Source organism: Nicotiana attenuata, unplaced genomic scaffold (genome assembly GCF_001879085.1).
Source record: "Nicotiana attenuata strain UT unplaced genomic scaffold, NIATTr2, whole genome shotgun sequence".
Classification (NCBI taxonomy): Eukaryota; Viridiplantae; Streptophyta; class Magnoliopsida; order Solanales; family Solanaceae; genus Nicotiana; species Nicotiana attenuata.
The window spans coordinates 15,348-28,761 of record NW_017672322.1 but is presented as its reverse complement, the minus strand read 5'-3'; the positions used below and the strand labels follow the sequence as shown (position 1 = coordinate 28,761).

At 33.5% G+C, this 13,414-nt stretch overlaps 1 protein-coding gene across 2 annotated transcripts; it reads right to left on the bottom strand.

The window, feature by feature from the left end:
- Nucleotides 1–1,225: 1,225 nt before the first annotated feature.
- LOC109212732 (transcription factor MYB26-like) lies at nucleotides 1,226–4,179 on the bottom strand. Of its 2 annotated transcripts, none has more exons than XM_019376403.1 (4): nucleotides 3,789–4,179; nucleotides 3,238–3,367; nucleotides 2,433–2,961; nucleotides 1,226–1,834 (listed from the first exon to the last, which is right to left on the bottom strand). In XM_019376403.1, the coding sequence occupies exons 1-4, from the start codon at nucleotides 3,919–3,921 to the stop codon at nucleotides 1,520–1,522; spliced, it is 1,107 nt and encodes a 368-aa protein (XP_019231948.1). In that variant the 5' UTR covers nucleotides 3,922–4,179; the 3' UTR covers nucleotides 1,226–1,519. The 2 variants fall into 2 exon arrangements, with proteins under 2 accessions (XP_019231948.1, XP_019231949.1); XM_019376404.1 differs by having other exon boundaries at nucleotides 1,226–1,831.
- Between the last annotated feature and the right edge of the window lie 9,235 nt (nucleotides 4,180–13,414).

The following is a 13,414-nucleotide window of genomic DNA, read 5'->3' as shown; positions in this document are numbered from 1 at the left end:
AGATTAGCTTGTTTGGATGGTTGTTACCTATTCTGTTGTATCGTATTGTTATTCTAAATACGATGTTTGTTTTGGTTGTTACTTAAATTTTATTGTATCGTATTGTTAAATCCGTCGTTACGTAACGACGAAATGTGCCACTTTATGTAACAACCGATTGGGTGTGGTTGCGTCGTTATCTCGTCTTTTTCTCTCATCTCACCCTTCATATTATTAAATAATTTTATTTTATCAATTTACCCTACCTTTTTATATAATAAATTTATCCCGTATCATAATTTTTCTTTATAGTAGTATTGCAAGTTTATTCTTCATATTGCTAGTGCCTGATCATGAAACAACAACAAAAGATACAATCTATCCAAATATTGTATTCAACAAACGATATAGTACAATACAATATAATACAGTACAATACATTATGACTTTACATTTTCACAATCATACAGGAATACTTATTAGGCGATCACATGTAAATCTCTTAATAATCATTAATTGATTATATGATAAAAATGATAGTCTAAATAAGAAGTGAAAGAAAAAAGAATAGAAAGAATTAAATGGGATAGAAACTATTTAAAAAAGTGGGATAATATAATGGTCCCCTCAGTATTTAGTATCTGCAAATAGCTTCCCTTTCAGTATTTTGACTATTTAGTGATAAGGAAAATTCTTTACAAGTTTAGCCACAAAATTACTTAATTGTTGGAACTCGTACTGTTGTCAAACTCAAATCACTTACAACTGTTTTTTAATTTATAAAACTTTGTTAACGTGACAATACTATAGTTTGAACATTCCTTTTAGTTTTTTCTCATTCTTGCTTGTAACATTTCTATTGTATTTAATATTTGGGTTTAACTTATAAACATACTAGCCGTGTAAGGAATTTTTATACTTTGTGTATTTTAATTTTTATAACAGGCAATTTGCGTACCTTTTAGAAATGATTATCTGTAATTATCCTTTCTGTAATATAATAATGTTAAAATTCTTTTACACTGTCAATATAAAGGAAATGAAAATCTTAATCTTCTTGTTTACATGATAAAACACTTCTATATAGAGACAGTATATATATGTTTCTTCTTCTTTCCTTTTCCTTGTTGCTTCATGAAGGAATGAAGCGAAGGAATTATGACAATGGAGATATATTGAAACTACTTATATGGATCAATACAAGTATTAATTGTTACAAAGAAACTGCATAAATAACACATAAATGGAAAGTTCTCAACTTCTCTATGCAAAACACTATATATATAAATATAGCTGCACAATAATAATATGAAACTAATTCCCTCTCTTTTAAGTTGTTCCCTCATCATAAAAATCTCCCTTAATTCCCTTGGAACAATATTATATATATATATATATAGTAAAATTTTTAATAGAAAAATAAAATGTTTAATACATAGTTTACCCCTGAGTTTGTAGCTAAATCCCTGTTTCACACCCCACCTTTACGGGAACCTTTTACAAGCCAAACAGCCACATCACAAATGCCAATTACATGTCTCTATGAATCCCAACTTGTATGAAGATTAGGGTTCATCACAAATTGAGTATTGCATGATGATGGTGAAGATTTGGATGATGATGGTGATGATGATGATGATGATGGGAAAGATGACATGTGCATGCATTCTATTTGTTCCATTTCATGTACTCCATTCATGCCATAATGTGGATGGATATAACCATTTGGGAAAGTACATGGGAGACTATTAACCACCATCGACTCAATCTGTTGTGAAGCAGCAGGAGGTATTGATTCCACAATGCCACCATTCCCCTTTATCTTTTCAGAAAGCTTGGGAAGCAATGGTACCTGCTGAAGACATAATTAAATAAATAAAAATATATTTCTTATAATAGTTTAACCTTTTAAAAAGATGAGACGAACACCGAGGTTGTTTGGTTCATGTTAGTGGACGTGTGGAAGACATAATTTAGTAGTATATAAAAATGTATACTCTGTAACAACTTAGGGCTCGTTTGGTACGAGAAATAAACAGAGGCGGACCCAGAATTCGAGAGTTGTGGTGCACTTTTTGATTCAACCAAAATCTGCATTGTATGTACGGTGCCCACTATTAATATATCACTGTTTTTTAAAGATATATTTATGTATGCATGGAATTTTTGCCGAACTTTACGGGTACCAGTGACCCCTCTACCTATTGCATAGGTCTACCTCTGGGGATAAAAAATAAATAGTCCCGAGATTAAATTTGAGATGAGTTTATCCCACGTTTGGTTGGGATAAAATCGTGGTAGAACTAATCCCGGGATTGTAGTATTTTTTCTCCCTATAGGAGAGTGGGACAACAAATCCCGAGATAATTATTTATGGGATAACTTGTTTCCCAACCAAACGACCCTCTAAGCTTTTATTTAGATAAGATGATTACACAATTGACAGTACATACCATCAATAAATCTTGGTGAGTTTTGATAGCTGCATTTCTTGAATCCATGAAATTCTCCCCATTAGTGTAGTTGAAAGAAATGTTAGAAGTAAGCATGGAATCGGAGTTGTCTTGTTTAAGAACATTTTGGTTATAATTATCAAGATCATGTTGAGGATGAGGATAGTTGAAATTAAACCAAGTAGGATCATTTGAAATTGAGTCAAATGACAAAGGATTAATAAGGGAAGGTACCACTGGATTTAAATTTAAATCCCCATTTAACTGATTATTATTCATTTGGTGGTCAACTTGTAGAATTAATGGAGAATTTGTGCTAATTGGCATCAAATTAATAGGAGTGGAGTTGAGTGGGTAAAAATTCTCAAAAGAGGGATTAGGGTTTGTAGTAGTGAGACTATTAGGAAAAATCATGGAAAAATCAGAGAGAGTTCCATGAGAAAGGAGCTTTTTCTTGATGCTAGAATTCCAAAAGTTCTTGACTTCATTGTCTGTTCTTCCAGGTAAATGCTTAGCTATTTGAGCCCACCTGTAATGACAAAATGTCACTTTGCATGAAGCTGTAAAATGACAAATATTATTCATCATCATCTAATTATCTAATAAAAATGAATTCTTCTTATTCGTCACAGTTTCAAGTCGTGAAATCAGCCAGTAATAATTATGTTAAAGCAGGCTGTCTATATTATACCTTTAGAGCGCGGCCCTTCTTTGAACTCTGTATGAAACCGTAAACACAGAATACTTTGTCCCGTTTTTTAGTCAAAGATGATATGGTGATGAGGATGAAGAAGAAGATATTTACCTGTTGCCAAGAATACTGTGAAGTTCAATGATAAGTGCAGCTTCTTGATGTGAGAAACTCCCACGTTTCAAATCTGGTCTGAGATAATTTATCCATCTCAACCTGCAGCTTTTTCCACATCTTTGTAGCCCTGTACCGTATAAAAATATATAAAGTCATCTTTCAGACAAGAATTTAACTAAAGAAATCTTTTGGTGTTTGTTCAAAAGGTGCATGTACACGAAGTCATGAACTATGCAACAAATCTTAGATGTATATAGCGAAACACATATGACAAATCAGCAGAGGCGAATTCAAAATTTAAACTTAATGACCTTCAAAATCTAAAATCATGACCAATCATGGGTTTATTTACTGTTTCACGACGAAAGTACTGAATCAAACCCATTGTACAAAGGCTGCATCCGCCTTTGTGAACAAACACAAACAAGAAGATTAGCAAAGTAGATTTATTTTCTCTATATACCCAAAAAAAACCCAAAGATGGAGAATGAAGAGGGGTTTTTTGTTTTTGTTTATGTGGTTCGAATAAAGAGCAGAAAAGAACAAACCAGCAAGCTTAGGAACAGAGCTCCAACAACCATGGCCATAAGTAGTAATGTACTTAATGAGTTTCTCATCTTCCTCAGGAGACCATAGCCCTCTCTTCACTTTTTGTTTGTTGCAGCATGTATGATGCCCCATCTCTCTCTTTTTGTATATATCCCTCTCTCTGCTAAATGCAGATATAAAACCAGAGAGTACTGTAACAGTAACAGATTCCACAAAGAAACAACAACCCAAAGAAAGCAGCTGGCACCCTCTACCTATATATAATCACCACAAAAAAAAAAAAAAAAAATTTAATGATCAATCAAGAAAATGGGCTTGCTGTTGATGAAGTTATATTAATTCAAAGGAAATTAAAGCCATGAGTGTGGGAGCTAGAGAGGGTCCCTCTTAAAAAAGAAATAGTACTCCATTAGGGTTTGTGGTAAAGAGAAATGATATGTGGTTCTATGTCTTATAATAGTAGCTGAACACTCAAGAGTACAGATTGAGAAAGATGACTTTAATTTCAATTTGTTTTAGTCCGATATACGAGGATTGAATATGAATTGACAAGTTTTATACTGATTGTCAGGTCAGGTTACTGTAATCCTACTTCTGAGCTTGAAACGGACAATGTGAGCAAGCTCATATAGGCGGAGTCTCCGATAATTCTATATACGAACATCATTAATTATTACTTAATTACTAATATTTGTTTTCGTTTTGCTTCCCATAGTCCTATATACTAGGATTGATCATAAATTGACAAGTTTTATACTGATTGTCAAATTACTGTAATTTTTACTTCTGAGCTTGAAACGGACAATGTGAGCAAACTCATACAGGCGGAGTTTCCGATAATTCTATACACGAACATCATTAATTAGTACTTAATTACTACTATTTGTTTTCGCTTTGCTTCCCATAGTCCTATATACGAGGATTGATCATATTTTGACAAATTTTATACTGATTGCGATTAGATTACTGTAATCCTACTTTTGAGCTTGAAATGGACAATGCGAGCAAGCTCATATATATAGGCGGAGTTTCCTATAATTCCATATACGAACATCATTAATTTGTACTTACTACTATTTGTGTATATACTAATTTTGTATATACGAATTATGTTATATATGTATAGGGGTTGGCCAAGAACCACGAGTCAGCCATGCAGAAATTGTAGGGGCCTACATGCCATTTACAATGTCCCTACTTGGGATTTATCGTCCCAGAGAGCAATTGACAGGTTGCTTTTTACATACAAAAAATTGGGTCCTCTTAACATCTTTGGATCTCTTCTCCTATCAGTCCGTTGCTACAGCGGGAGCCACTCAATACCATATTTGTCTTTACTATACTCTAATTTTTATAACTCTAATTTAGACAAATATATAGTCTACGAGCTAGCTATGTAGTTTTATACTTACTGTGACACCCGTAACGGGGTGACCCGATTGATACGCGCGTTTTTAAGCTCGATGTAACATAGTTCAAAATAGTGTTTTAAAAGGTGTGAGCGTAACGCGAGGCATTTTATATATGCCTCAGAGAGACGTAATCCCCGAGGCACGGGGGCATAACACTGCTAGAAATCCGGGTAATATCGTCCAAAAAAAAATCGACCAAAGTTGGTCGGTAATGGCCAATAACCGTTCAAACCGCGACCATTTACGTGTGGACGGTATTTTGAAGGTCGACCGTGGTTGATTTTTGCCGAATTTTTAGTAGTATAAGCCCCATGGGTATATATTTAATTTTTACTATTTTGTAAAATAATATAATTATACTAAATATTTATAAATAGGTAAAATTGCATAAAAATTAAAGAAATAAATATGTAAAATATATATATGCTCCATCCTCAAAAAAACTAGTTAAAACAATCCATTATTCGCTACTTACAAGCACAAGTAACTTGAGTCGAAAAAAATAACGTTTTCTACATGGAGGAACAAAAAGGATGACTAACCTGCTATTTGAACTTTGAACTTGCTTCTACGAAGGAGAAGGGGAGTTTTCTTTGATTCGTAAAAAAAAAAAAATTGACTATACGTTGCTTTTGGGAAATATTAGCAGACTAGCGGACAAGATAAAGAATTGAAAAATAGCATAAATTAGGGCTTCAATCAATAAAAAAGGTCTTGACTTTTAAATTTAATACATTTCAGTTCCTTTTTAAAACTTTTGAGTAATTACAAGCTGCCTTTTGAGAATTTGGGTATTATATTAAGGACTTATTCAGAAAAATCTTTGAGGCTTACGCCTCACAACAAAAACGCGCCTCAAACGCCTGGGCGTACGCCTCTTAAGACTTCCGCTCCACACGATCGCTTTGGGGCATTTTTGGTATGCCTCACCCGAAAAATACCTTTTAAATTCAAAAGACAAATGTAGGAGGTCATTTGGTCAAAGCGAACAATACGTTTATGAATTTGAGCCGATAAATGTGGTATCAAAGATTCTCGTGGAAGTTCAAAATTGAATAAATCTAAAATAATTTAACTATATAGTGAGTTGTGAACTTTTTTAATATAAAACTTTATTTTAAACAAAAACTAATAATCAATCTCTGAATTCAAAATTATCTAAAGACAATTATTAATATTAAAAGTCGTCGTTCTAATTAAAATCCAGGCTCAGTCTTTGAATATAGTAGTACTTAAATTGTATTCAATGGATCGAGGATCACTAGACACACTCTTATGAAGAGAGCATGAAAATGTTTTAATACTAAAAACTCTGTCGCGTATTATCTAACAATATAATGTGTTTCTAATTAATTTTTGGCTCAAGATCATTGGAAGTGCCATGATATATTACAAACAAATTAATATGATTGATTTGCAACAAAAAAAGTTCATATAGTAGTAGTTTTAACATCTAAATAAACAGGTGGTCCATGTTCTCCCCCTCAACAATTAGTCGGAGAAGAGGATGCAGTGTAGAGCCAAAGTCATCTTAATGATAATGTTATTGATTTTAATTTTTGTACATTGAGAATGTAAATTTTAATTTCAGATCACTTAAAAAAATTATAAATAATTTTTAATAATAAATAAAATTAGTAACCTGAAAAAGTAAGTTAAGTAGCCTAATATAACAAGTTAAATATGTTGATAGTATAAAATTTTACAATATCAATGGAAAAGTTTAGAAGTGGAGCATTGGAGCAATAATAAAGTTGTCTTTGCGTTATTAATTTATAGGTAGCCTCTATCTTTATTTTATTCCAGGGGCAGCTTTATAACTACAATCTAACTAATTAATATATATCGGTTCGAGCCGTGAAATTAGCCACTGACAATGGCGGAGCCAGAATTTTCACTAAGAGATGTCAAAATATAAAAAATTATATACACCAAAAGTCAAGGAGAGTCAACTATATTAAATATACATAAAACAAAATTTTTTATCTAGCAATGCAAAGTAATCTCTACCCCTTGGTTGACTGTGGCTCCGCCACTGGCCACTGATGTTCGCATCAGGATATGCTAGCTATATTACACCTGTTTGGAGTGCGATCTTTTCTCGAACCCTATGTGAACACCAAATATTTTATGCAGCTCTTTTATTTGCCCACTTTTGCTTTGGACAAGAACAAAAAATGTGTTTTAACAAAGGGAACAAAAGTCATCATTAGGGAAAGTCCAGTTAGAATTGCTGGGTTTAGTTTAGTGCTAAGTATGCGTTCAAAAGTACAGAATGTCCTGCATGTAATCGATTGCTTACTACAATGTCCTTCTATGGCTGCTCCTTCCTCATATGAAATGATTGTGACACTTCCTGAATTTAACTTTTTCCTTTTTTTCAATTATTTGACTTTTGATACCCCATTCTCAAAGAAAATTAATTTAATTTGTCTTTTTATAAGCTTTTAGCTTTTTCGTTCAAAATATTGACTCATTTATGCCAATCACTTTAAAGGCCTGAATTCAACATTTTTAGTCGAAAATGAAATTGTATAGTCGTTCTTAAAATACATTATATACAAAAATGTATGAATTTTTTATATAATTTTTCGACTATCGAATATAAATACCTAAAAGTGATCTTTGCCCAATATAATATGTGTCTAAATATAGTATCACTAAATATATTAATCTGTGTTGTATTACAACTGACTTTTTATCTCATACAATTATGATTCTGAGAGGTTGGTTTTAGCAATTTTACAACAATTGCCTTTCAGTCTCAAGCAAGTTGGCTAATTGATATATGGATAACTGATATTGGTAGCACAAATTTAAAGACTGAGCCAAAATTTGCCAACAAACTTGTTTAACCTTAAAATGGATAACACTTGAATTTATACGCGATTTTAAGGATATGTGGATTAATGTGATACAAGTGATTAGTAATATAAACACTGTTTTAAAAGGGGGCGTGTTACCTCTGACGAGGCGAGGCGTAAGCCCTGAGACATGGGGCGTAAGTCCCAGGGATCTTTAAATTTTACTAATTTCAAGAATTTAAAGATAGTATAAAATAAAAAAATATTTATAAAAATTACATTAAAATCACAAAATTATAAAAACTAATCTATTCAAAATACTTATAAATTATAATTCGACTATGAATAATACAAAAAGTATGACATATATCATAATATGCAAATTAGCTGCAACGTCGTTACAACTTAAACATCAAAAGTAATGTATTCGATACAAAATCTTATATGTATCTCTTGATGAGTAATGAATCTTGAAAGAATTTCGATATTATAATTTGATTTTTTTAAATACTCATTTTATTTAATATGCTTTCAATTTGAAAGAGAATTTATATAAAAATATAATTCACAATTTAAATATGATTCTCTAGCATCATTTATTTTTAAGTTTCAACAAGTTAAGAAAGTGATACATAATTCACCATACTATACCATGATAACTAATTATTTGTAAATAGTTGTGCTAGCTAATACTGAGCTATTAAATTAATAAGTATTGTATCTCGTAAACGTGAAAAAAAATAATTAGGAAAATAATTATAAAAAAATTATGGACTATCCCACAATAAAGACATAACAAAAGTTAATAAATAAATACTTTTTAAGTGAAAGAATTATTTAAAGTTTACTATCATAATAATTTTAATAGATAACGTGCAATAATTTTTATTTTAATTATGACATAAAATACTCTCAACTTAATGATTTATGATTAAGAAAAAAAAGTTTTTTTGAATAGTCAACGATTTATTAAGAAAATTTGAGGATTTACAAGGCTAGTTACAAAAATTACATAAAGTTCTATAAGGCGAGCCCAGTACGCTGGGCGTTGGGCGTGTCCGGGTGTAAGTCCCGATGGCCGAGGTGTAAGTCTCACGGATCTAAGACCCACATATAAGCTCAGGGGCGTTTTACGAGTGCTCCGCTCCGGGGCGAGCCCCGGGCGAGTCCAAATTCTGCCTTTTAAAACAGAGATATTAAAAAAGCAAATGAAAGATAGAATAAATAGCCAAACCAGCAATAGTATTGAATCCGGGCTCGATTGCGGGCTTAACAATTTATCTGCCTTCAGTTTGTAGCCAAAAAATATATGAAAAGTTATGAACAAGAATAAGAACCTTTGAATAGCTTAGAACAAGTTTATATTGACTTGATATGCATGTTATAGTGTGTTTCTTGAATAATAAACTTCCCTTTTATATAGTAGGGAAGTTTTACCCTAAGTACAATTCTAAGAAAGATAAAAAGCTTCCTTTTTCCTAATCATTGATCCGCTGCCTATACGGGCCGAGATTCACGCTGTAATATCCGGTTGGGCCCGAATATCATAGCTCTTTATTAATCGTGCGTGGACGTTTGGTAATGCTTTCCACGTCTTGGAACTCGAACCGGATCCGGGGGACGTGGTCTCGATAGTTCCGAGGATAGGTGTTTTGTTAGGGCCTTGATACGAGAGGCTCCTAGCTTCGATTCCGAACTTATAATTACGTCCTTGCTTTGTTTGCCCCGCTAAAAAATTAGGGTACTCATTAGCCTCGAATTTACACAATAGCCTCCAAACTAATGTGGAATGAGAATTAATGTAAGAATGTAGTGAGAGAGACAGGAGTTGAATTTCTTTTGTTGCAGTAATAATCACGTAGTACTGAATTAGATAAAGGAAAGAAGAAGTAAAAAGGCATAATGCTGGGCAATGATTAAGCCTGGGTTTTCTCTCTTTTGCCCCTACTGAAACTTGGAAACGACGTCTCCTTAGAATAACCATGTGGTCCTTTTTTGCTTAATATGGAAAATTTCTTTCTATTTAAAAAGTTGTCTTTTTGTTTACCCTCAAATCCGGATAACAATTGAATTTATATGGGGTTTTAAGGATCCGTGAACTAAAAAATACAAAAGGTTTAGGTTGAGGAAGAAAAAAGATAAAGACTCAACAATTGCTGTTAAATAATCGCAGAATATAATATTGCTTAGAACGATTGTCCTTCCTCCCTATAAGAATTTAGAGAGATCCCCTTTTATACATTCTGATTAAGGGTAAAAATAAGGTAGGTCAATTGATTACGTCGTGGATCCCTGTAATTACGCCTTAATGGCCTGAAGTGGTTGAGAAAATCACGTTTGGGCGAGATATCCGGCGACGCTTGGTTATCCGTTACGAGTCCGGCTTCCGACCTTGTGAGTTTCTCCATCCGGTGGTGACTCATATCGAGCTCTGTAACGGTCTCGAAATGACTCGACCTCGGTTGTAGACGTGGCCGTCGTTCTACCTTGCATCCAGGTCGGGTTCGATGGCCCCGACTTGCTCCGGACCGGACCCAACCCGATCGGGCTCAAGCAAAAAAGGGTATCACCCAATACACTTTTTAAGCATAATTTGTGGGTAATTGCGCAGTCAAATTTAACATTACGAGATACTTTAGTTAATGGTTTGGAATAATTAATCTTAAAATAAAATTTGGTATAAGATAACATAGGTTTAGTTGGTGCATAAGGAAAAAATTATTCGCTATAACTAATGAAACATTTGGTTAGGTGTATTAAATAATACTTGCATTAAGTTATTACGAGAATCATTATTATTTTATACAGGATTGAATGAAATAAAAATTTGTGAGCTAAACAACTAAAAGAAAAAGACTGAATGTATCGAGTGATTAGACATTAACGAATTTGATAATTAAATTAGAAGACCACTTAATATGCTTTATGTAATGAAACAATAAAAGAAAAAGGGTATTGCATAGAAAAGTGATAAAAGTAGGGAGATAGAATTTTTATTGATTTGAAATCAATTACAATAGAATAGAACTTCTCTATTTATAGGAAAAGAGTGACTTATCCACCAAGTAAAATCCCTAGAATCTCTCTAAATATAGATATTCACCTTAAATATAATTCTATTAATAACACTTTACAAATTATAGCAGAAATCAAACTTGTTAGTATAGGTTTTGTTGACCGCATAAGAAAAACCTATTCGCCGTATAATTAATGTAATATTTGGGTGGGGAGTAAGGATCTGACCAATGCTTTATTTCCGTCCTAGTTGATCCCGATTCGACGTTAGAACTATGTTGACTTTTGCCCAATAACCAAATGCTTCTGTCAATAAATACTACATATTTGATTTTATCCATAAATCGATTTTCTTCCCTATGAGTTATAATCTCAATAAGAATGCTAGTTCTTAGTGTTCATATATTATGATATGAATATACCACAACAATTCGTTTATTAAATAATATCTGCAGTAATTATTATGAGAATTTGTGTTATTTTATGCAGGATAGAATGTGAAATTAAAATACGTGACCGGAACGACTAAACGAAAAGGACGGGAGCATATGTAGTAAACGCTTCTCTTACTGCACAAACATGGCTAGTGGCTCCAGAATCAATCCACCACTCCTTAGGATTTCCCACCACGTTGCATTCAGAAAGCATAACACACAAGTCATCAATATCTTCGTGCTTTTCAACCATGTTTGCTTGACCCTTCTTCTTGTCTTTCCTTTGAGCACGACAACCTACAGATTTGTGTCTAGCTTTCCCACAGTTGTAGAAATTTCCGTTGAACAACTTCTTGCTAGGGTTGCTTTTTGGTCCAGAGGCCTTCTTCCTCTTTCTGTTATTTTGAGGAGCATCCTCAACCATGTTTGCTCCCATTATTGTTGAGTTTCCACGGCCTTTCTTTTCAGCAACTTTGTTGTCCTGTTCGATTCTCAACCGAACAATGAGATCTTCAAGCGACATCTCATTGCGTTTGTGTTTTAAGTAGTTTTTGAAGTCCTTCCACAAAGGAGGCTACTTCTCAATCATCGCTGCAACTTGGAATGCTTCATTGATGACAAGACCTTCAATAAAAATTCTGTTAGTAAAATAATATAATCAATACTTTCAACATCAGTATTAATTCAAGTTATTCCTTCAGCGATGAGATCGTGAATAATCACTTGCAATTCCCGGACTTGGGTAATAACAAACTTGCTATCTACCATTTTGTAGTCCAAAAATTTAGCGGCAACAAATTTCTTCAACCCAACATCTTCAGTTTTGTATTTCCTTTCAAGCGCGATCCACAGTTCTTTTGACGTCTCCACACTACAGTAGACGTTATACAGATCGTCCTCCAATCCGCTAAGAATGTAATTCTTGCATAGAAAATCAGAATGCTTACACGCCTCAATCACGAGAAAGCGTTCATTGTCTGGAGTTTCGTCGGGCAGAACAGGAACATCTTCCTTAATGAACTTCTGTAGACTTAAAGTCGTCAAGTAGAAGAACATCTTCTGCTGCCACCGATTGAAATCAATCCCGAAAAATTTTCCGGGTTTTTCTGCCGGTGCCAATGCCGGTGTTGTTCGGCTTGTCAATGCAATGGCAGTCACCATAGGAACAATCTGGTTTCCGTTATCATTCGTCATTTCTATAAAAGAATGACACAAACAAACGTTTAATAAACGACGAAGTTTTTATATCTTCAAACCGAATAAAACTGGAGAAGAAAATCACGTGAATTTTAAGCTTCAATTGAGTAGAAAACCACGAAGGCTTTAATCTCCAAAACGGGAATAGAAAACCACAACGGTTTTAGTCTCCAGAAAAGTAAGTATAACACAAATACAGAAAATAATTAAGTTTCTGAATCTTGTTAGTTAACTGTATTTGTAAAATAATTCTGGAGAAAATAAAATAACGTATAAACAGAATGAAGAAGAAACAGAATTTAATCTGAGCCCACTGAATTTCCAGTGTTTCCTTAAGGAACTTAATCCCCTCCTAGTACCCAAGGTTGTGGATTATTTCCTCCCAAGATAGAACGAATTACACACTGATGTAGCGGTACTTCAAACCCCAGTGTTTCAGCGAACACAATGATCGGTAGCAAATCACACTTACTGTTGCTTTCTTTGCAGTTAAAACAATGCAGAAGAAAGGAGGAGAATTCAAAATTCGTATGGAAAATCTGAGAGAGTGGATTGCTATTTATAGCCAACATGTTAAGTTCAGATGAAAAGGTGCGATGTGACGACCCAAAGGGTCATCATCTTTTTCCTCATTCATTCCGCGCTTCCGAGGCCTTGAAAACCTCATTTTTTTACTTGCCTCGATTTGCGTGCACAGTCCGGGCGCGTAGCCGGAAAGATTATATGTTAAATTCTGTGAATTTTTTTGAAATGTGGCTTTAAA